Source organism: Monodelphis domestica, chromosome 4 (genome assembly GCF_027887165.1).
Source record: "Monodelphis domestica isolate mMonDom1 chromosome 4, mMonDom1.pri, whole genome shotgun sequence".
NCBI classification, from domain to species: Eukaryota; Metazoa; Chordata; class Mammalia; order Didelphimorphia; family Didelphidae; genus Monodelphis; species Monodelphis domestica.
The window spans coordinates 144699296-144722556 of record NC_077230.1 but is presented as its reverse complement, the minus strand read 5'-3'; the positions used below and the strand labels follow the sequence as shown (position 1 = coordinate 144722556).

General features: G+C 33.6%; 1 protein-coding gene across 7 annotated transcripts in view; it reads left to right on the top strand.

The window, feature by feature from the left end:
* The window catches only part of GTDC1 (glycosyltransferase like domain containing 1), a 437921-nt gene that overhangs the window by 172531 nt on the left and 242129 nt on the right, over window positions 1-23261 (top strand). The window contains exon 1 of one of the 7 annotated variants that reach the window (XM_016433623.2): window positions 20120-20181. The exons of the other annotated variants lie outside the window; for them this stretch is intronic. Coding sequence (XP_016289109.2) covers window positions 20174-20181 — 8 coding nt within the window. The 5' untranslated portion in view covers window positions 20120-20173. Of the gene's footprint in view, window positions 1-20119; window positions 20182-23261 lie in introns of those variants that run through there. 7 annotated transcript variants of the gene reach the window in all.

Sequence of the window (23261 nt, the reverse complement as noted above, 5' to 3'; positions counted from 1 at the left end):
GGGCTGAACTCACCCTTAAAATAGAAGAGGCTAGCAGGTTGATTAAAAGCCAGAATCCCGCAATATACTGTCAATAAAGAACACATTTAAAACAGAGAAATATGGAGTAATGGTAAATGAATGGAACATAATGTGCTATGCTTCTGCAAAGGTAAAGAAGCAGGGATAGCAATTATGAGATGAGACTGTAATGGAGTAATCTTGTGCCAAAAGAAATGACAAACAAGATGATCATAGAATAACCCAGAAATACTTAAATGAATTTATGCAAAGTGAAGTGATCAGAACCAGCAGAACATTATACACAATAAATGCAATGATATATAATGATCAACTGTGAATTACTTAATTGTAAGCAGCAATACAAGCATTCAGGACTATTCCAAAGGATTCATAATGAAAAAGTTATTCACAGCCATAGAAGGAACTGACAGTCTGAATGCAGACTGAAGCATAATATTTTTCACTTCGTTTCTTCTGTGAATTTTTCTCTAGTGTAAATAATGTGTTTTCTTTCACAATATAATAAAACATTAAAGTATCTATTATTTAATAATACATGTATAGCCTGAATCATATTACTTGCTGTAGTGGTGTATAATTGAAAATCTGTTACCCTAAAAGAGAACTACATACCCCCAGAGCCGACTGATTTCCTATCATTACTTACTTCCTATAGACAGAGGATAAAGGGAGTGGACTTTGGAGGTTCCCTCTCTCTGATGTAGAATCAGCATTGATGGTGGTGAGTGGGGTTGACTAAAAAAATGGCTAACCAGTCATGGGCACGTGGTCTTTATTTTGTATCTTCTTTATTCCTTGATTTCTAATGATCATTAATAAATCTCTTAAAATATAATATTATTATTGAGATTTAATTTTAACTTTTACAGTGGGGACAGGTGGGAGGGAAGGAGAGGACATTGATCACAAAATGTCAGAAAATGATTATTGAAAATTGTTTCAACATATGTAAAAATAAAACTTTTAAAAGAAAAAAAATGAAATTAGTAACTTTATTAAATGCCTGTTATTTAAAAGATACAGTATTGGATTCTATGGATAGAAATAGGTACACAAAATAATCCGTGCTATCACAAAACTTACATTGTACATTAGAAATATATCTCTATATATATGAAAAATAAAATTATGTGAATCAAAGTGCAAGCAGGAATTTTTCTAGAAGTCTATAATAGCTGAAAAATGTCAACTAGCTTTTGACATTATTGATGGTTTACTAATTCTGTTTTTATCTAGATTTTCACAACACTGTTGTCTCATGGTTCTCCCCCTATAGTCCAAACATTTCTTCTCTGTCTCTTCTGCTGGATATTCATTCAATTCATATACATTAGTCGTGGTTTCTCCCAAGGGTCTTTCCTGGGTCTTCTCTTCTCCCTCAATTTTTCCCATTATGATTCTTAGATATTTTATCCACTAATCTCTACCCCACCTCTATTCTCATGTCTATTAGTATAGAGTAGACAGTTTGTACTTATGTCCCATAGACATTTAAAAATCCACTTGTCTACAACTGAATTTATCTCATCCACCTACCCCTTCCAATCTTCCCATCTTCTTAACTTCACAGTTCTAGGCGAGGGCAACATCATCTTCCCAGACATCCAAGCTTGAAATTTCTTCAGTGATACCCTTTTAGGGATCATTTATTTAATGCCTGTTCTCTACGTCCTGTGATCCTCTCTGTTGCCAAGTCCTATATAGTCTAACTTCATAATCTCTTTCATAAAACACCTCCTTCTTTCCTCTGATACTTCCACCACCTGTTCTCACCCTCATCTTCTGTCTGCACTAATGTTAGAGACTCTCTAGTTTGTCTCCCTGAGTATAGCATCTTTTTGCTTAGGTCTGTCTTCCACTCGTATATCCAATTTCTCTTCCCAAAACTTAGGACAAATCATGTCATATTATCTCCCTTGCTATCCAGTAAACTCTAATGATTCTTATTAACTCGAAAATCAAATAAGATATCCTCTATTTATGTCAAACGTGAAATCCTACCTATGTTGACTCTCCAGAGTTCACCATCATGGCACAGTTGCTGATTTTGGAATTTTCCTGATCCCTTTGCTCTTTCTAATTCTGGGATGTCCTTCTACCATGCTGGCCCCCCTTTTCCCATTGATGAGGCCCTTTAGGGGCTCCATTTTGTTCATGGTCCCAAGATCGTCCTGCTTTTGTTTCCTGTCATCTATGTTCCTATTTGGACTTTTAGCCTATTTATCTTCCTATCTTTTAAACTTCCTTTTCTGCTTTGTTTCCCACATGTAAGTTTGTTGAGGGTGGGAATTGCCTTTCTTTTTGCTTATATCTGTATTCCCAGTGCTTAGTAAAGTGCTTGACATATAGTAGGTACTTAATGATTCTAAGACCAGTGTTCTTTCATTTGCCCCTTGCTACTTCATCAAGTAACTAATACTTAGCGTTCTACTAGTTTTTATTTACTGTAAGGCATTATAGACCTTGTATTTTAGTTCTTTCAAGATGATTTTGCATTTTTGAACCCTTTTAGATTTTTCCCTTACTCCATTACATACTGTAATATTTTGTATGTCATTCGATTAAAGTTAGCAGTCCCAAAATCCATTTCACATCTAAACTCTAAGAAAAGTTATAGACTTATGAAGCTTGTGCAAAATGTGAATATATCTTTTCTATATCCAATCAGTAATATTGCTCATTGATAAAAATAGTTTGCTCAGTGAAAACCATAAGGAAATTTGATCCATGCAAAATTTTTTTATCCGAAAAAAATATTTAATTAATTAATTTAGAATATTTTCCCATGGTTACATGATTCAGGTTCTTTCCCTCCCCTCTTCTCTCCCCATTCCTGAAGCCAACAAGCAATTCCACTGAGTTTTACATGTGTCATGGATCAAGACCTATTTTCATATTATTAATATTTGCATTAGGGTGATCATTTAGAGTCTACATCCCCAGTCACATCCTCATCGACCCACATGATCAATCAGTTGTTTTCCTTCTGCATTTGTGCTCCCACAGTTCTTCCTCTAGATGTGGATAGTGTTCTTTCTCATAAGTCCCTCAGAATTGTCCTGTATCATTGCATTGCTGCTAGTAGAGAAGTTCATTCCATTCCATTGTGCCACAGTGTATCAGTCTCTGTGTACAATGTTCTCCTGCTTCTGCTCCTCTCTCTGCATCAATTCCTGGAGGTCATTTTAGTTCACATGGAATTCCTTCAGTTCATTATTCCTTTCAACACAATAGTATTCCATCACCAACATATACCACAATTTGTTCAGCCATTCCCCAATTGAAGGTCATCCCCTCATTTTCTAATTTTTTGCCACCACAAAGATGGCAGCTATTAATATTTTTGTACAAGTCTTTTTCCTTATTATCTCTTTGGGGTACAAAGCAGGATCAAAGGACAGACAGTCTTTTAAAGCCCTTTGGGCATAGTTCCAAATTGCCTTCAAGAATGGTTGGATCAATTCACAACTCTACCATCAGTGCATTAATGTTCCAACTTTGCCACATCCCCTCCAACATTCATTACCTTCCTTTGCTGTCATGTTGAACAATCTGCTAGGTGTGAGGTGATACCTCAGAGTTGTTTTGATTTCCATGCAAAATTTTTGAAATTTTGAACCTTTTTCTTGACATCTTCCTCTTAAAACAATACATTTGTGCCCTTGTTCCTCAGTTCCCCAAAAACCTTCTTTAATAAACACATAGGGCTCTTTCTGGTATCATTTAAGTCAAAGGTCCATAATACTTTACCACCTTGGTTAAGATTTTTCTCTGATCACTTGGCATTATATATGTATAAAATAAGACACTAATTCTATTTGTTTTAGTATTCATTCTCTGTGTTTTCTATTTAAAAATTTTTTGTTTTATTATATTATAGGGATAACTTCATCATTATGGAACATTTTGTCCATTAGAAAAAAAGCTCCTGTCCATAAAAAGCTTATTAAAGGGGTTAAAGTGTCCCTGCTAATTAAGGAAAAAATAATTGGACAGATTGTTGTTTTGTAATAACTATTTTCACTTTTTCAACAGATTTTCAAAATAGTGAATTTTCTTTTCTTAGAAAATGCAGAAATTTTACTCCTCCCCACCTCAATTTTTTATCTCTGATTGTCCTTATTTTTCATTTTTTAGTATTGAGAACTCATATCTGTTTTTTTTCCAAGCCGCTATTTATTTATTTAGTGATCAGTAGGTATTATTTGAAAAGGTCATATTTATTCTTTGGAGTATTAAAAAAAAAAACCAACCACAAAACAATTCTCCCCATTCTCACCCAATCAAGACCTTTTTCTTTGGTCTTGGTCTGTTTTATCTAGACTATCTGACTTAAATCAGTGAAATGATTCTTATTTTATTATCAGAATTTGAATATTATATGTCTCTTTTAAAGAACTTTAAGTTTTAGGAATATAGCATAGTATTATAGGTCTAGAACTAAAGGAAACTTAGAGCCATTGAGTCTAATCCTTTCATTTTACAAGGTGAGGAAACAAAGGCACATAAAAGGTCATTGATTTTATAGTATTCAAAGTAAATGAGGATGTAGTCTAAATCCAACATTCTACCCATTGTGCCAGAGGGGTGATTGAAGAACATGGATTTTTGAAGTTAATTCATAAATGCATTTCACTTTTTTAAAAGAAAATTTTTGAGACTTTAGAGTTCTTCACATGCTGATATTATGTTACCTCTCTGCTAAAAGATAAACAATAATTCCATTGCTTCCTTTACCTCTCTTTGTGACTAATTTGTATTGTTACTTTTATTTTCCAGGTGAGGTAACTCATACATCATGAAGTCAAGTGGTTTGACTGACTAAGGTCATGCAGCAAGGTGGTGGTAGAGTTATTTAAGACTTTAGCCCATCATGAAGCCTTGTAGTTATGAGGGCTGTGCCTTTTTGAAGTATATTTATTTTTAACTATTTTTGATGTCTTATGCTTTTGTTTATATTCATACTAGAGTACTTAGCTTAATCTTGATGAGAAGAGTTATGTACATGTGTGTATATGTATTGAACACTTGCATTTTTATTTGATACAGTAAAAAAATGAACAGTAAACATTTATTAAATACCTACTGTGCTAGATATGGTGCTAAGCACTGAATCAATCTTTAATTGTCTTCATGGCTCCACTCAAGTATCATGTATCATACAAGACCTTAACTGATTCCATTACTACTTAGTGCCCCCCCATGACTTATATTTATTTATATTTATTATAGAGGTAGCTCAGTGTATTGAGCTTTGGACATGGAGTTCGGAAGAATGGTGTTAAAATATAGTCTCAGTCACATATCAGTTGCATGACCCTGGGCTTGTCAGCCTGGCTGCCTCAATTTCCTCATCTGTAAAATGAGGAAAATAATAGCATCTGTCTTATGCAATTATTGTAAGAGATAAATGAGATAATATTTATAAAGCAAAATATAAACTTTAAAATGCTATATAAATGCTAGCTGCTGTCATCATCAATATTATTATCATCATCACTATCACCACCATCATTATCATTTTCATTATTTCCCTATCTGTGTACATGTTTTATCCTGCTAGAATACAAGTTTCTTTGGAGACAGAAACTAAACTAAAGGCATTTCTATTATTTATACTGGTCACCTAACAGTGCCTAGCATATAATAAGTAATTAATAAATGACTGATGAATTAAACTATGTTCTTTTCCTCTAATGATGGTGGGTGTATAATAAGTATTTATTGAATTGAATTGCCTCCATTTACCCTAGTAAAGTGATTCATGGAATTACAAGAAATCTTAAAAATGGAAGTAACATTTAAAATAACATCTTTTATTCTTTTGAAGATATTATTAGTTTTATAATTAAAGGAATTGAAACACAAAAAAGTTGAATGATCTAGTTGACCTTAAATCATTTTCCTGTGAGGGTTTAATGCTGATTCCATGACTGGAGAGTAAATAAAAGAGAAAGAATTAAAATTCTGAACTCTTTCCTTCCTTGTGTGGTATTCTTTCCATCATACTATATTGCTTGATAACTATTAACTATTTAGCCAAGGTGATAAAAGTAATATGTCATTCTGATATTTGTGATTCAAAGCTGATAATACTGGGTGGTCCAAAAATGAATACATTATACCAGTGAAATTCAGTCAACATACATTTGTCATTTCCTATGTACATATCCCTGGAAAAATAAATTTAGATTATGATCTAAAGAAGTTTATACCTTATTATTAGTGGAAAACATGAATGATCAGGTATCCACACTAAATCCATCAGTTGGCCTCATATTTTATAGGAAACAATTGAGGTCATTCCCTGTGAACTCCCTCTTCCTCATCTATTATCACTCAGATGCCTTCCATTTTCTCCTTTTTCACCCTATCTTTGTAAGATTCAAATTAATATTCAATAACTCTAGGTACTATATTTTATAATATTTATTAATAATCATTTGATGTAAAGGGAAAAAAAGTAATTATCTAACAAAATAAAACCACATGCCCAAGCGCTCTACCAAAGCTGTGTCAGGAAGAGAAGAGAGCGAGAAGCGGTACTACGTAGAATTTATATCCTGCCTACATCAACATGTAATGACAGGAGGAGAGTGGGATGCTGGGAATAGTAGTTTTAGGGTACCAAATCCTAATTTCACATCTTAACCTGGTCAAATGACTTTACTCCTTACTAAGGCTAACCCATCCGCTTGTTCAAGTGATCCCATTCCATCTTGTCTTCTCCTACAGATTGCCTTGTCTGTCATCTCCACTCTTTCAATTACTTTTTATATTCTTCCATGTAATAGTCTTCTACTACTCATTTCCTACTGCCTAGAAACATGTCCATCCTGAAAAAAATAAAACAAAACCACAGTCACTTCTTCCTTCCATCCCTGCTAATTCTCTTCCTGTATCTCTTCTTTCCTTTAAAGCTAAATTGCTTATAAAAGATATCCATAAGAGATGACTCCACTTTCTCTTCTTTCATTCTCTTCTTAGCCTCTTACAGTCTGGCTTCTGACTTCATCATTCCATTGAAACTGTTCTCTCCAAATTTATTAATGATCTCTTAGTTGCCAAATCCTATGTTCTTTTCTCAACCCCAAATCTCCTTGACCTCTCCCTACTCTTTGACATTGCTGATTTATCACTCCTCTTTGATAATCTATTCTCTTCTAGTTTAGGGGACATCATTCTCTTCTAGTTATACTCCTACCTGTATGACTCCTTTGTTGGATCCTCCTCAAGATATATTTGTTTGCATGATTTGTCCCCTATTAAATGGTAAGCTCCTTGAGGACAGAGACTGTCTTTTCCCTCTCTTTGTATCTCTAACACTTAGAACATATAAATATTGATTTAAACCCCCATTCTCTGACTGACTCCACTATACCATCCATTTGTTGTTTAGTAAAGTAGGATATGATAGTATCTGCTGAGAATTGGTGAGATGTAGAATTGGGCTTGAGAATCATGGTTGTAGGAAACAGGAAGGAAAACTTAGATATTTATTAAGGACTTAAAAAGATTATTTAATTTGATTCTCATAACAACTTTCTGAGGTGGGTGATATTATTATGCCCATTTTTTTAGTCAAGTAAATTGAGACAGACAAAAAAAGTGAATCAATGAGGGTCCCACAGCTTATCAGCAGATTCACACTCTTTAGCTATTGAAAGTCAATATAATAATCAGTAAGAGATTAAAAAAACAAGAGTGGCATGTAGAAATTGAGGTTAAATAGTATAAACTTATAGTAGATTGTCATTATTTTTTTCCTTTGTATCAGATTGCAAAGTCTCTATGAACAAATTCTTCTTGAAATACTTTACTAAATAAGTTACTTAATACAAGAATGATGTTTAAAATTTTAGTGATATTTTGAGAACAACAAATATAATATACAAATATAATTGAGTAAAAATTGGAAGGTACAACTTAGGAGGAATTATGATCATCTCTTGCCAGACATCAGCCCTGGATTACTTTGTCATCTATCCATTCCATTCCTATTCATGTGCTTCTAAGTAGAGCTCAAAGAACACATAAAACCTGCTTACAGAATATATTATAAATTCTTTTAAAATCTAACTTCAACTGAGCCCTCAATGTACCAAGGTAATCCTTTTATTCCTCCTTCATTGATTTCTTTTCTCACTTTCTATAGAAGTTATTTCCAATCCTTACTTTCTGTCTTAGAATCAATATTGTGTGATTTCTTAACCTGAGAGTTCTGGAATTTGGTTATAATATTCCCAGAATTTTCCTTTTGGGATCTCTCTCAGGAGGTATGGATTGTGTTCATTTCTATTTTACCTTCTGGTTCTAGAATATCAAGACAGTTTTCTTTGATTATTTTCTGAAACATGATAGCTCTTTTATTGATCATGACTTTTAGGTAGTCCAATAATTCTTAGATTATTTCTCCTGGATTTACTTTCCAGTTAAGTTTCATTCCAATGAGATAATTCACATTCTTTTCCTCTTTTTTTTTAACTTTTTAAAATTTTGTTTGATTGTTTCTTGATGTCTCATGGAGTCATTAGTTTCCACTTGCCCAATTCTAATTTTTTAGACATTGTATTTTTAGTGAACTTTTATACCTCTTTTTCTATTTGTCCTATTTTGTCTTTTAAGAAATTCTTGTTAGTGAATATTTGTATATCTTTTTATCCATTTTGCCAATTCTACTTTATTGGGAATTCTTCTCTTTAGTGGATTTTTGTGCCTCTTTTACCAATTGAATTATTGTGTTTTTTAAAGCTTTAAAAATTTTCCTCAACATTTTTTGAGCTTCCTTTCCCAAGGTGTTGATTCTTTTTCATATCACTCTAATTTTTCCCCAATATTTTTTCTCTCTCTTATTTGATTTTTAAAATCCTTCTTTTGTACTCCTGCATTCTTTTGGGACTTGAGACTAATTCATATTTTTCTTGGAGGCTTTGGATATGGGAGTATTGACTTTGTTGTTTTCTTCTGAGTTCATATATTCATCTTCTCTGTTATCAAAATAATTTTTTTGTATTGAGTTTCTTCTTTTTTTTTAATTGATCATTTTCTTGCCTGTTTCTTTCCTATTAACTTAAAAAAAGTTGTAGTTGGGCTCTGTTCCCATGTTAAAGGGAGCACTATCCAAGCTTTTAGGTGCTTTGCATATTTGCCTTCAGAGCTTGCTCTGGGGATCTTTGGGTTTTTGGTTCTTTCATAATTGTATGATCTAAGAAATTTAATACTCTCTGGCCCTGTACTCTGTTCTGTAGGTAACCATAAGGATTCTTTTCTGTCTTGGAACTGTGACCAGGTTCCCCTGCTCCACTGACTGTGGCTACAAGAACTGGTACAGTGTACTGGTGGTTCTCCTCACCCTGAGACTACAACCCATTAATATGGCCTTGATCTGTATATGGGCAATGTGACAAGATTCTCATAGTCAGAGCCAGTAGAGGAGCCCCTGTCATATCCTTCTTAGCAGTTGTCTGATTTCTCATTCTATCTGTAGCTTAGGGCTCTGGGGGATACAACTGTTGCTGGTATGGGGGTATGGCTGCTATTTTGTGCCCCTCTTACCCCTTTGTGTGATAGATTTTTCTGCCAGCTTTCTAAGTTTTTTGGGCTAAAAAATTATTTCACCCCACCTTTTTGTGGGTTATTTCGCTCTGGAATTAATTCTGAGGCATATTATGGTTGTTTCTAGGGCAATTTGGTAGAGATTAGGTGGATCTGTGCACCTTCTCTGACATTTTGGCTCTATACTTTGTATCCTGGAGTTGCATTGTTCAGCTCTATTCATTCCATCAAGTAAGGAAACAATTGTAATCCCTAGCTAGAAGGTTAGATGATGGTATTGATTTGTTATCTCTTACATGATGAAGGGAGGTTCATATGGGAGTATCTAGAAAGGAATTTTGGTCTCCCTGGAAAGAATGAGGACAGAGATTATTTAGTTCCACTCATTATCTCACCTAGTCCTCTCCTCTGTGTAGTCCTATCAGGGTTTCTTATTCTGTCATAGTGGTGACTGATAAATTATCTAAATTCTTTCCATCCTCCATTTCCTTTGTACAAGATGAGAGGAATCACTTTCCTCTAGCATCCGTTAACCTGAATCAGGGGGAAAAAACAAACACAACCAAAACAAAAAAAATAAAACAAAACGAACACATAAAGTAGATAATAGCTGTACTGAAACATGAGATTGTCTTGGCCAGGAGGAATCAGGTTTTCTGTGTTTGAACCTGAAGTGGAGGTTGCAGAGAGGCAGATTTTGGTTAAATGCAAGGAAAACCTTCCAGATAATCAGGGTCCTCAGACACAGAATGTACTCTTTTGGAAGCCAGTGAATTATCTGTTACTTTAGATGGAGGCTGAATGAATACTTATTGGACATTTTGAATTCGAGCATAAGTAAGGGTTGGACTAGCCCATCTTTATTATCCCTTTCAATCTTAAGAAAGATTCACTGATTTATTAAAGTTGGACACCACACCTTTTATGGAAGGCAGAGCATGGATGAGCTGACTGCTGTTGGAAGATCCTGAGGATACATTGGACTCTGTAAAAATGTTTCATATACCTAGAAATTTTCAAAACTCTGTCCCTCAAATCTTTCATCTTTACCCTTGATTTTCTAATGTGGTTTAGATGTCTTTTTCTACTCCAGGTGCATGATGCAATTTAGTTGATTGCTCCTAATAGAAGATAATGGTAGAAATATGACCCATCCTTTCACTATGTTCATGTACTGGCATTTCCAATGGAGCTAGTTTTGAGCATCTTCGTGGAGTGGGGGGTGGGTTGAAATTGGGCCTCCCTCCAAGATGGCCCAGGGGCGATGTAAATACAAGTTCTGGTGAGGTTTGGATAAGCCTCTGGGTTCACTGAGGCATGAACTAGCAGCAGAAGGCATTGAAACCCTTGGAAAAAATAAAATTTTCATTGGAACACAGTATATAATAATCAGTTTTAAGAAATTCAGTTTCTGATATTTCTTTCCAGAATAATGATGATGAATATAATTTTATAGACAGCAGTTTAGTTCCAATCTTGTACGTAGTATGTGCATTTCTACCTTAGTGAGAATCACAAAAAGCACCAACTTCATAGGAGCCAGATTTCCTGAAAAGGAAAAACTCCCTTTCAAAAGCTGCAAAGTTGTAAATAATCTTATATGAAGAAAAGGTGTGCACACTCCAGTTTCATAGCTGTTTGTTTTAAACTTTAAGCTTAATTTCTTTAGAAAAAAGTTATTTTTCTGCTCTCTTCATTCAAGACATGCCAATGGTGACTAATAAAATCATAGTTTTGAATCTGAGAACCTAAGAAATCACTAGTGTTTGTCTTGTGGAGTATATTGTTGGGGGCATTGCTCAGTGGATTTATTCTCTCTGAAAAGAAAAAAAATGCGATCAAAAAAAGAAGTAGATACTCATATCACAAATAGTGGTCTGATTGAATTAAGCTTCCCTAAAGAGATGCCTCAATGACCCTTGAAATTTAGGTTTTTTATCTCTTACTTTTCTAATACCCACCCCCCAACTGCACTGAAAAGATATGTAATTTAATTGATGATGCTCCCCCTCATTGGTGAGATTTTAAATGGAAACCAGAGATTTTAGGGGAGGTGGTTGTAATATAGTGATGAAATCTTTTACAGGTGCTAAAATATGTTTTATTAATATAATCCAGCCAAAGAATAATACTCTTGGCTTGTAAAAAATTGCTTTCATGAAAAAAAAAGGAATATTTTCTGAACTATGTAACAAAAAGAAAGCTATTGGGTAAAAAGTTTAGTTAGAAGTAAATGGGGCACGTTAATTTAAGGTTCATCCCAATATCTTCTGAACAAACCAAGTAAAATTGATTTTGAAATGCTTTTGTTTGCAGTTACTGTTTATTTTAAATGATTTTTCAAAATGAATTGATAGTTGTGGATGATCTTGTGGGCTATTAAAACCATAGGTTTTAGTTGACATTGAAAAAATAATTTACTAACTTTCCTACTACAGAATAGGTTTTTTTTTTTAATTGCTCTTTTCCCAGTTGGAAATAACTCTTTTCTTAAAAATGTTCAAAAGGAAGTAATTATCATCATACCATCTTGCAATAGTTGAACCAAGGTGACTGTTGTCCACTATAGATTTTTTTGTGACTTTGAGTAATGGTTTTCTTATTTGAAGGAAAGGATTGTATGCAATAGGACACATTTGATTACAAAGAAAAGTATGTCATTGGAAAGAAATTATGGTAGTTTGTATTCCTTTAATACAAAATTTCATAATTTTCGATTCTAACAGAAAGGCAAGATGACTCCCTGAAAGTGAAAAATGGAGAAACCAGCAACAAAATTACTAGGAAATTTCCATAACAGGTTCACTAGTAACACCGATTTAATAATGATTTCCTGTCATGAAGTGTATTTATCATCTGCTGCCCCTTTGACGTGACATTGTATTTAACGTTTTTTAGAGCCATGTTTTAATCAGATTAAGCTCAAGGAAACCGATAGGTATCTGTCTGTTTGGCTCATGGCTTTAGCTTCTGTTTCTTATTTAGTCACAAGACTATTATTGCTGGAATCTTTATAAACACATTTGCTTGAATTGCAGCGGGAGAGCAACTCGTTATGCTGTGAAGTCAGAAGGTTGTGTGCCAGTGGTTTTCATGATCTAGGAACAGAGCACATTGCAGAATTGTTTTGTAAATTAAAGACAACTAATGCAAAATGTGTTCCTTTCCCCCCTTCTGATTCAGTATCTAAAAATATGATTTATTTTTAGTTTCTAAAATAGTTTCTTAGGAACTAACCAAAAAGAATATGTAAAGAAAAGCTGGTAGAAGAGAATTCATAATTCAAGTTTCCTTAAAATTTTTTAAAGTTGTTATTAATATAATGAACTTTATTGGTAATCTTTCAACTGCTAAGGCAGGCTATTTTTTAAATGTATAATATTGCCCCCATTCTATTATTTAAGAAGCAAAATTTCCTTGGTTATTAATAACTTTATTAAAGTGATATCCAAAAAAAGTTTGAGGAGAAAAGTATGTAGATAAAAAAAAAAACATTATTTTACTTCCCTCTTCTGAATTTCAATCACTTCCAACGTGGCACTCCCAGTTTCAAGACAGCCTTTAATCTGGCAATAATTTGACTTTACCAAAATGAACATGAACTGAATGTTAAGGCATATATCAAAATTATTTCCATCTTAAATATGAAAACCAGTATAAAATGCAAAGATATTTGAGGTAAAAAAGTCAAAATGTTTTCCTTTTCAGTTTTTCTTAATCATATAGAAAACTTGCAGACATTGAAAATCATAGAACCCGAAAATATAAGATTTGGAATATCCATATCATGTTGGCAAATTTAATCCTTTTCAATTATAATAATTTTTTTCCTTTTTAAAAAATATGGGACAGCTAGGTTGCTCAGTGATTAGTGTGCCAGCCTTGGAGGTGGGAGGACCTAAGTCCAAAATCTAGCCTCAGACACTTCCTAGTTTAGTGTCCATTGGCAAGTCACTTAATCTTGTTTGCCTATCCCTTATCTTTGGATTGCTACTAGGACATAAAGTAAGAGTTTAAAAAAATAGACATATGTTATATCATTTTTAAAGTTGAATATAATAATGCAAGAAATTGGGTGCTGCAATAAAAAAAAAGTGGTGGATTGAGAATCAGAGGAGGTGAGTTTGATTTCTGCTTCTTCCACTTACTTTGCAGGTGCCTGAGCAAATCACTTTAATCTGACTCTTAGCCTTTGTTTAGATGTCCTTTAAGGTTCCTTCCAACTCTAAATCTATGATCCTTATCTTTACCAAGTAAGTCCCCGTGGCTTATTAGCTTCCTTTTTATAATATCTTCAAACTGTTGCTTGCTATAAATGAAACTAGAAGATATGAAGAAGATGTAGCTCAATAGAAGGAAATAGGACATATGTGATAGGCACTGATTAGCTGGTAGGATGCAGTCACATGATCTGCTACTCAACTAAATAAGCATTCAGTTTAATTCAGTAACAATCAGCAAACACTTAGTAAGCCCTATTATGTATGAGGTTTTGTGATAGACATGGGGGTTGGAGGAGAGGGTGCCATAAAAAATGCAAGATGACCTCTATCTTTTAAGAGCTTCCATTCTACTGGAGAGATGTAATTTGTACATAGAGAAGTAACTTGAAGGGAAAGGTGACATTTGGGCTACTATTGACTGTCATTGTGTACACTATTGTTGATATTATTTTGCTGTAAAATACAGGATTTTAAGAAAGAGTGAAAATATTTTCAAGTTGTAGTCTTTGAGAAGCAGAAAAATCTTGTAAGCAGTTATTAAACAATGGTTTATGGCATCTCTTTTTAGATTTTTTTCCCCTAAACATAATTATGTCATGGTTCTCAATGACAAAGAATTCCAAGAATGAAATTGAGAATACATCCCTTTTTTCACATTTTATTGCCTATATGTTTATATATAATTATAGTCTACATGTTTCAGTCAATGTTGGTAAAATATTTTGTGAACAATTTGTAGGTTGACTTTCAGGTGAACAGAACAAATAGAGCACCGTGATTATAAGCAAAAGATGTACTTTTTAACCAACTTATAAATTTTGACTAGATCTTTCAACATTTGTTTGAAATCCTTACAAGATATTCATCTATTTGTGGCATCATATAGGTCTGTCTCCCCATCTGTCTATGTTTTTCATCAAGACTAGTTTCTGGTACTTCTTTTTTTTTTCACTTTAGTATTTATTCATTGGCCCACTATGATGCCATTTATATAATAGTTGTCCTACAGCTTTTATTGATCACTTTTCATTAAAATACATGGTTTGTCTTAGAAGACAATTGAACAAATAATCAATGTATTTAATTTAATATTGACTTAATTTAACTACAAATGGAAAGAAAATTTAATATTATCAAAGTCTATTATTGTCACAATAAATAATCAGATTGGTGATGTGGTATGAAGCAAAAATCCAAAGGACCACCATGAGTTTTCTAGTCATAAGAGCTGAGAAGACTGAGCCACAAGTTTTATATATAGTATATATGTGTGTGTGTTTATACATATATACATGTAGATATGTGTGTATATTTGCATATGTATGTATGAACATATATGTGTATTTGTATACATTACTCACATTGCATTTCAGATATTACTTCCTTCAAAATAATTTTCCTATCATATTTGGCTAGATACATTTAGGAATTCCTCTCTTTAATGTAAGGACATCTTGATTTAAAGGATAATCCTCCTTTAACAGGATATCCCAATGACTTAGTTTTCCTCCCCTTTTATTGGTAGCCTGACTCTAGCAGAGACTCATCTGGTTTGACTAAAGTCTTTGCATTACTTGGCAGTGCTTTCTTTCGTATGTGGTGCTTAGAGCTCATTGAAGCTTAAGCAGTACAGGAAATGCAAATCATGCAGACCATCCTCACGCTGGCGATGTACAGTGGCGTGATTGAGCGGCAGTACGTATGGCTCGTGGGCTGACCACATGAAAGGAGTCATTTAAAGACCAGATGAGCGAAAGCTGGGTTAAGTTAGAGAGTATGTGTGAGCTTCAAAGCTGGTAGAATAGCATCCTTATTTAAAATAGATTTTTTTTTATTAATAACACCTGCGCCAAGCTCTTTAACTGTGAGGAAGTATATGGAGGTACATTAAGTTAAATATGTGCCATACTGAATCTAGTTAAGGCTTATCCTTTCCCACCCCCACTCCCTTTGCCTCAGTATTCAGGTATGCTCAAAGTAATAGTACTGGTTGTTTCCAAGAAATAATGCAACATTAATAATTATTTTAAATGAATATATTTTGAAGGAAAATTGAATTCTTTTTATTAACTTCACATGCTTTATTTTATTCATAATTTTAAGGCAGAGCTTTCATTAGCATATGTTAATAATGCTAGTTCCCAAACTTAAAAAGAGGAATATATAGCCATTCCTTTGAGAATTCTTAACTCTTTGTTTTTGAGAATTGAAGGCTTTTGCCTTAGGAGGAATTTTATATTTATTCTTCAAGGAATACTTAAGCAGTAATAAAGAATTCCTGGAGTGGGCAATTACTATATTTTTTTTCCTTCTTTCTTTTGTCCCTTATAAGGTTATGAGAGATGTTTATCACTTAATATGACGGAGAAGAGAATCAGTTTGATGGTGATGAGTCTGATAATAATAGTAACACCAAATATTTTTGACGTACTTTTAATTTTTTCCCAAATCTCTTGCACATCTGTTATCTCATTTGATCCTACTGACAACCATATAAAGCACATAGGGCAGGCTTTTTTTCTCCTCCCTGGCATTTGCCAGATGAAGAAACTGAACCAGAAAGAGGTTAAGTGCATTGGATGTATTCATACTCCTTGTTAGTAGCTGTCAAGGCCCAGGCCCTCCTGTCCCTTAGCTCTGTGCTTTTACCACTAGACTACTCAGAAGTTATTAGTCATAAATATCATAAAACAAATCTTTACCAAATATAAAGTAAAACTTTGATGCATTAAAGTTTGAAATTAAACACAAACTACTTGTGATAAAAGTTTTTTGCTGAAATTGTCATTTCTGATATTGGAATTGATCCAAGTTGGTAAAATGGTCATTTCTCAATCAATTAATCAAAAAGCATTTATTAAGAATGTGTTCCATATATAGCCCTGGGCTAGGCAATGGGGAAGCAAATACAAAGAATGAAACAATCCTTACTGGCAAGGAAATTATCTTCCAATGCAGATGCCAGACAGGGGAGGGACAAATACATATAGGCATACAAAAATAATAAATATAAAGAGATCAAATAAAAAGTAAACCCCAAGGCAGTTTGGAAGGGTGAGCACTAGCATTTGGAGAGATCAGGGAAAGCCTCCCTCTGGAAGATGATACTTTAACTGGGTGTTTTTAAAAACAGTATACTTACATGTATGGTGTTTTTTTTTTTGAGTGGAAGCATGGTATATAGCACAGGAGATTAAACCTAATATTGTTAGAATCCAGTAAATTTTAAGTAATATCACGGTTTGGAGACATGACACAGGTATATGATAATAACAATAGCTGGTATATACAAAGCCCTTTAAGGTTTGCAAAGCACTTTATAAATATCATCTCAAAGAATCCTCTCAGCAACTCGAGGGGATGCAGTATGCATGTTTCCTGAATTTAATAGGAAGCAAATTATCTCATATGCCTTCATAGGAACCCAGGACTTATATTTGTAAGGGGCCTTAGAGATCATCTGTTCCCAAGTTTTCATTTTAGGGATGTGGAAACTGATGCCTAGAAACTTGACCAAAGACTGGCGTTGTGAGGTAAACCCAGTCCCTCTGACTGAAAAAAGCATTTTTTCCTATCATGATACATAATAGGTAAGCTGAAGCTTCTCAAATAAAATGTTTCAAATTTCTCTTCTGAAGTGTTCAGGTAACATGCTGTTTTCTTCCATATGTTGTGGTCACAAGCATTTGCCTCACATTGAAACCATTCCAACTTTGAAATAATATTACTCTCTTTGGTTCTGTACATTCAGATGGGATAACCCCCACCCCTATATTTGAGACAGTTTGATATTGAATGCTTTTTTTCTTCAATCCAGGTTCCCCTTTCCCAATCAACATAGTTGGCAATGTTTATAGCAAGTTTTTATGGAATTAAGCTTTTTCTCCGCATCTTTTAAAAGAACAAATATAGTCAAATACTTTAATCTAAGGCGAGGGTCACATGTTGCTCTATCATTTCCCCAATCTGGTAAGATGCCTCTGTGTATGTGCCTGCATGCATGTGTGCTTCTGAGGGTATGTACAGGGGTAGATTGTTTGAAAGAAATGCTGATGATTAACTAACTGGTTCAGATATAGCTGTCTCCGTGCTTTAGAATACTTTGAGTTCATCTTTTTCTTTGTGAACATAAAGTCATAAAACTGAAGTCAGCTACATTGTGACCATCTGATTATCTGTTCTTTAAAGAGAAAGCTGAAAGTTTCTTACTAGGTCAAAAGTCATAAATTGGCCAATGTATTTTAAAGATACTTAATAAATTATTTCCATTTCCATATAGCAAATACAGTTTTGATATCAAACAATAAGTATTTATTTGGGGGAAATTGTACCATAGGCATTACAGGAGATATTAAATATGACTGTGTCTTCAGGAGCTTATATCCTATTGGAAGGGTATAACACACATAAAATTATTAGGGAAAAAACAAACACATTATCATGTCATATTGTGCTTTTGTTTTAGTTTTGTTTTGGATAGAAACTGCTGCAAGACTTAGAGAATAAAGTTTGAGTATAATATGAACGTTTAATTAAATTGCTTCATAGAAAGTTATTAAGTTTCCCCTCCCTTTGACCCAGTAGGCCCACTATTGGGGACATATACGCCAAAGAGGGCAGGGAAAGAAAGAAAAAAGAAAGGCCTGTTCGTTGGGGAATGGCTGAACAAATTGTCGTGTAGAAATGAAATGGCGGACTGTTGTTTTGTAGGAAATGACAAGTCTGAGGACTTCAGAGAAAATTGGAAGGTTAGTATAAGCCAATGCAGAGTAAAGTCAAAACCATCAGAAGAGCTGTATGCACACTGAATAAAACCATATAAATGAGAAGAACCCAAAAAGGCAACTGAACTTCAATGATTGATTATAACCAATTTCAGTCCTATAGACTAATTGATGAAATACACTGAGCTTTCCTCCTTGATATAGAGAGAGGAGCTTACACGTTTGCAATGTGTGCCCTAAGCGATGTCTCACTATTCCCATTCTGCCTTCCTTCTTTGTTGCTCCAAAATGTAGGGGAATATCCATTCCTTAAAAAACAAGAACAGAAAACCCAACACTGAAACCACACTATACACTGAGGTTTCCTTAACCTAACAGTCTAGAACCAAGATGGTCTCTATCCTAGGAAAGTCCTCCAGAGTTTTTATGATTCTGGGAGGAACCTTCAAAGTCTTTGTGATCTTTGATTCAGCATCTCTATATCTTAACCATATTTCATCTATTTTGCTTCAGCCTATTGGCTCTGACCTAACTCTATTACACTCCTGTCTCTTGGAGTTATCCTGGATTCTTGCATTGCTGATAATAGTTGAATCATTCACAGTTGAATATTGTACATTTTTGCTGTTATTGTGTATATTTTATTTCCTTTCCTTTGTTGTCAAGAGCTATTAAGATACTCCCTCTTCCAATACAGACTAATACTTGCTTTGCAGCTTAAGAGTCTTAAGAGAGCGGCCTGAGGCATCCAGAGGTGAAATAATTTGCCTGGGTTTAGATAGCCAGTATGTGAGTCAAGCATTGATTTCTGGACTTACTGACTGCCAGGACAGCTCTCCACATCATGCCAACTGGAAATTTACTTAGAATCAACATCAAAGTCAATAGCTTGTAGTTTGAAGTATCTCCTATTTTTTTAAAATTAGAAATAATTTTAAAGGATTTCAAATTTGCCTGGTTCCATTCCTGTGGCATTTCTCCCATTTTCAATGATTCCTCAAGTTCATTAATCACAAATTCTTTCACCACCCAGGGATATAGTTCACGCATGCCAGGTGACTTAACTCCTTGAGGTAAATTAGCTACTTTCTTTTCCTCTCCTAATCAGCTGAATGAATATCCATAGAGATTTGCTGTGCTTAAAAAACAAAAAACCAGTTAATTTTGGCTTCCTGAAGTTAAAGAGGCATTAGATTTAAAGTCAGGGTCCTGGGTAAACCATTCAACTTTTGACTCTCTCTACATTTTGAAAAATTCAATTTAATTTTATTTCAGTTTAAAATTCCAGATTTAAAATTAGAAGATAATAGTAGAGATATGACTCATCCATTATATATATGAAGTCATGTCAAATAAATGTCCACATTAGTCATGTAACAGAAACCAAACAAAAATAAAACAAAAAACTCACCAAAAAAAGGAAATATATTTATATATATAAATATTAATATATACTCTGAATCTATCAGTTTTCTCTCTGAAGATGGATAATATTTTTCATCATGAATCTTTTGGAATTATTTTGGGTCATTGTGTTGATCAGTTATTAAGTCATTCATTTCCCCTTCAGTGTGCCTAGATTTCCTCTGATGAAATATGAATAATAGTGTCTGCCTCTCAGAGTTATTTTGAAGCTTAAATGAGGAAATGCACATGTAAGTACTTTGAAATCTATAAATTGCTATATAAAACGAAGGTCATCATTAGATTTTAGAGTCACTTAAGCAATCATAGCCCCAGTAAGATGAGGATAATATGGGCCTCCCAAGGCCTTTCTGGGCACCAAATGAGCTCATCTATGACAGCACTTTGAAAAACTTATAGTGTTATATAGATGCTAGCTATTATTATTGGTGGGTTGCTCCTTGCTGCTCCCAAACCCCTATTTTGAATTGGCACCATGATATAATGGGAAAAAAATACCGACCATGGAATCAGAATGACCTGGATTTGGATCTAAGTTATGTTGTCTTGGGCAGATCAGTTGATCTCTGCCTCAGTTTCTAATGGGGTTGCTATGAAGATTATCGAATATCCTCATAATGCATGAAATATTATAAAATATAAGGTTTTATTATTAATAACATAATGATTTCCTTCTATAATAATCATAGAGATTAGATGCTAGCCTTTTGAACATTTGTAGGTAAGAGACCATTAAAATACAGGATTATTTTTGTGAGATCAAGTGGAAAAAAACTATGAATTAAATGGTGATATCACTACAATAGCAAAAGTTGAATAAAAATAGGATTAAGAGATATTCTTCCTTCCTGCCTTGTTTAATAGAGATCACCACTGAAGATAATATATGATTAAAGGCAGACTATAAAATAGCAATTCACAGAAAAGACTAATCAGCATGGCTTTGGAGTAGTTGGGAAGGCATTCCTGCAAGTTCCTCCATGTGGAGCTGAAAGGGACCTTAGTCACCATGGAGTTCAATACCTTTGTTTTACAGATGAGGAAACTGAGACATAGATGATGAGGTTATCTAAGGTCTATGAGATTGTCTGTTACAAAACAACAGAAGCTGGGTAGATGATAAGCTAACAATGTAGAATAGAAATGGGAAGTATTATTAGGGCGGCAGTGTGTGTATTGGGGACAAGTAGAGGCTAAAGACCAATTTACATGAAAGGAATTGTTTTGGTTAATAAACAGAGGAATGCTTTTGGATAAATTGAATGAAATAGAACCAGGAAAACTATGTGAAGTGGAGAAGTATTATTTGATACAATAGGGAGTTTTTTGTTTTTGTTTTTTAGTTTAGGATCTTGAATGGGGCAATAATGACTTTGGGAATAAAAACAAAACAAAACAAAACTTGAGAACAGTTTTAGTTCTCCACTTACTAACTGAGTGACCTTAGGTGAAGTCACTTGATATTTTTGAGTTTGTTTCATAGAGTTAATTTGAGGATGATATAATAAAGTTTCTTATAACCATAAAGTGTTCTATAAAGATGAACTCTAGTATTTACCATATTATTATTAATGCAGTATTACAGGCATTTGGTATGCTGGTAATGGAGAAAAAAAGGAAGTGATCATCAGAGATACCCAATAAAATAGTACTTTATTAATACACATTTTTATAATACACACCTAGAATAAGGTGGTGACCAGGAAAACAGAAAATGTAGCAGTCTTGATAGAGGAATGGACTTGTAGACACATTGAGTATAAGTTTAAAAAAAGGATATACCTAATTGCATTTTGGGGGACTAGTCTAATTTTCTAGGATAAAATTATTGCTGCATACAATAGTAGAGAAAGTTGAGAAAAAGAACAGATTTGTGGGAAGATTGTTGAATTCAGTTTAGGACTAGTAAGTTTGAAGTGATACATACGTATATATATATATACATACATACAAATTGGAATATCTTGTAGGCCATTCAAAATTTAGATTTAGAGTTATAGTGGATACTACTTTCTTTACTAATAGCTGGTATTTTACAGAGTACATACAGATATCTCTCCCACATTCTGACTTTCCCCATTGTGTTTTGATATATCACAGATTAGAAGTTTAGTAGAAAGCAGGAAGGCCAGTGAACAAAACAGAAACAGTTTAGAAATTCAGAAATGCACAAAATATATGTATGGTATTTAATAATATACACATTTTATCTATAATATACACAATATTATATATACAATTTCTTTTTAAAATAAAAAATAAGTAAAAATTTAAAGTTTGTGAAAAGAACATGTAGCCAAAAATTTTTATATATCATCTTAAACAACTTAGTACCCCAACCTTTGCCTATGAATAATTCTATCTACTATGATAATGAAGATGATTTTTAAGAGTTACAGATATTTTTCCATATAGGAATATAATAAATTTAACCTTGCTGAAGACCTTAAAATTTTTTATTCTCCTATTTCTTGTTTGCCTTTTTATGGTTGAATTTTGTATTTTTACATCAAAATTTCCATTTAGTTCTGGTCTTTAGGAATGCTTGGAAATCTTCTGTTTTGTTAACTACTCATACTTCCCCCTGAAAGCATTTGGTTAGTTTTGATGGGTAGGTGATTCTTAATTGTAGACTCAATTCTCTTGCCTTCCTGAATATCATATTCCGAGTCTTGTGGTCCTTTAGTATGGAGGCTGCCAGATCCTGTGTAATCCTGACTGAGTCTCCTTAATATCTGAATTGTCTCTTTCTGGCTTCTTGCAATATTTTCTCCTTAGCTTGGAAGCTCTTGAATTTGGCTATTACATTTCTGGGGGTTGTCTTTTGAGGATTTAATGTAGAGGTTGATCAGTGGACTATTTCAACTTCTATTTTGCCCTCTTATTCAAGAATATTAGGGCAGTTTTCTTAGATAATATATTGTAATATGATGTCAAGGATTTTATTTTGTTCCAGGCTTTCAGGTAGTCAAAGATTTTCAAATTGTCTCTCCTGGACCTATTTTCCAGGTCTGTTGTCTTTTCAATGAGATATTTCATATTTCCTTCTATTTTTCCATTTTTTTACTTTGCTTTATTAAATCTTGCTATCTTGTGATACCATTAGCTTCTACTTGCCCAATTCTAGTCTGACTTTCAACTATGATCATTTGATTTTCCTTTTAAATTTGGTCTATCTTGATTTTATTGGCTTTCAGCATGTCTATTCTGGTTTCCAATTTGCTTTTACTTCATTTGATTTCTGTGCCTCTTTTTCCATGTGGGTAATTATGTATTTTAAGCTGTTATTTTCTTTTTTGTATTACTTTCC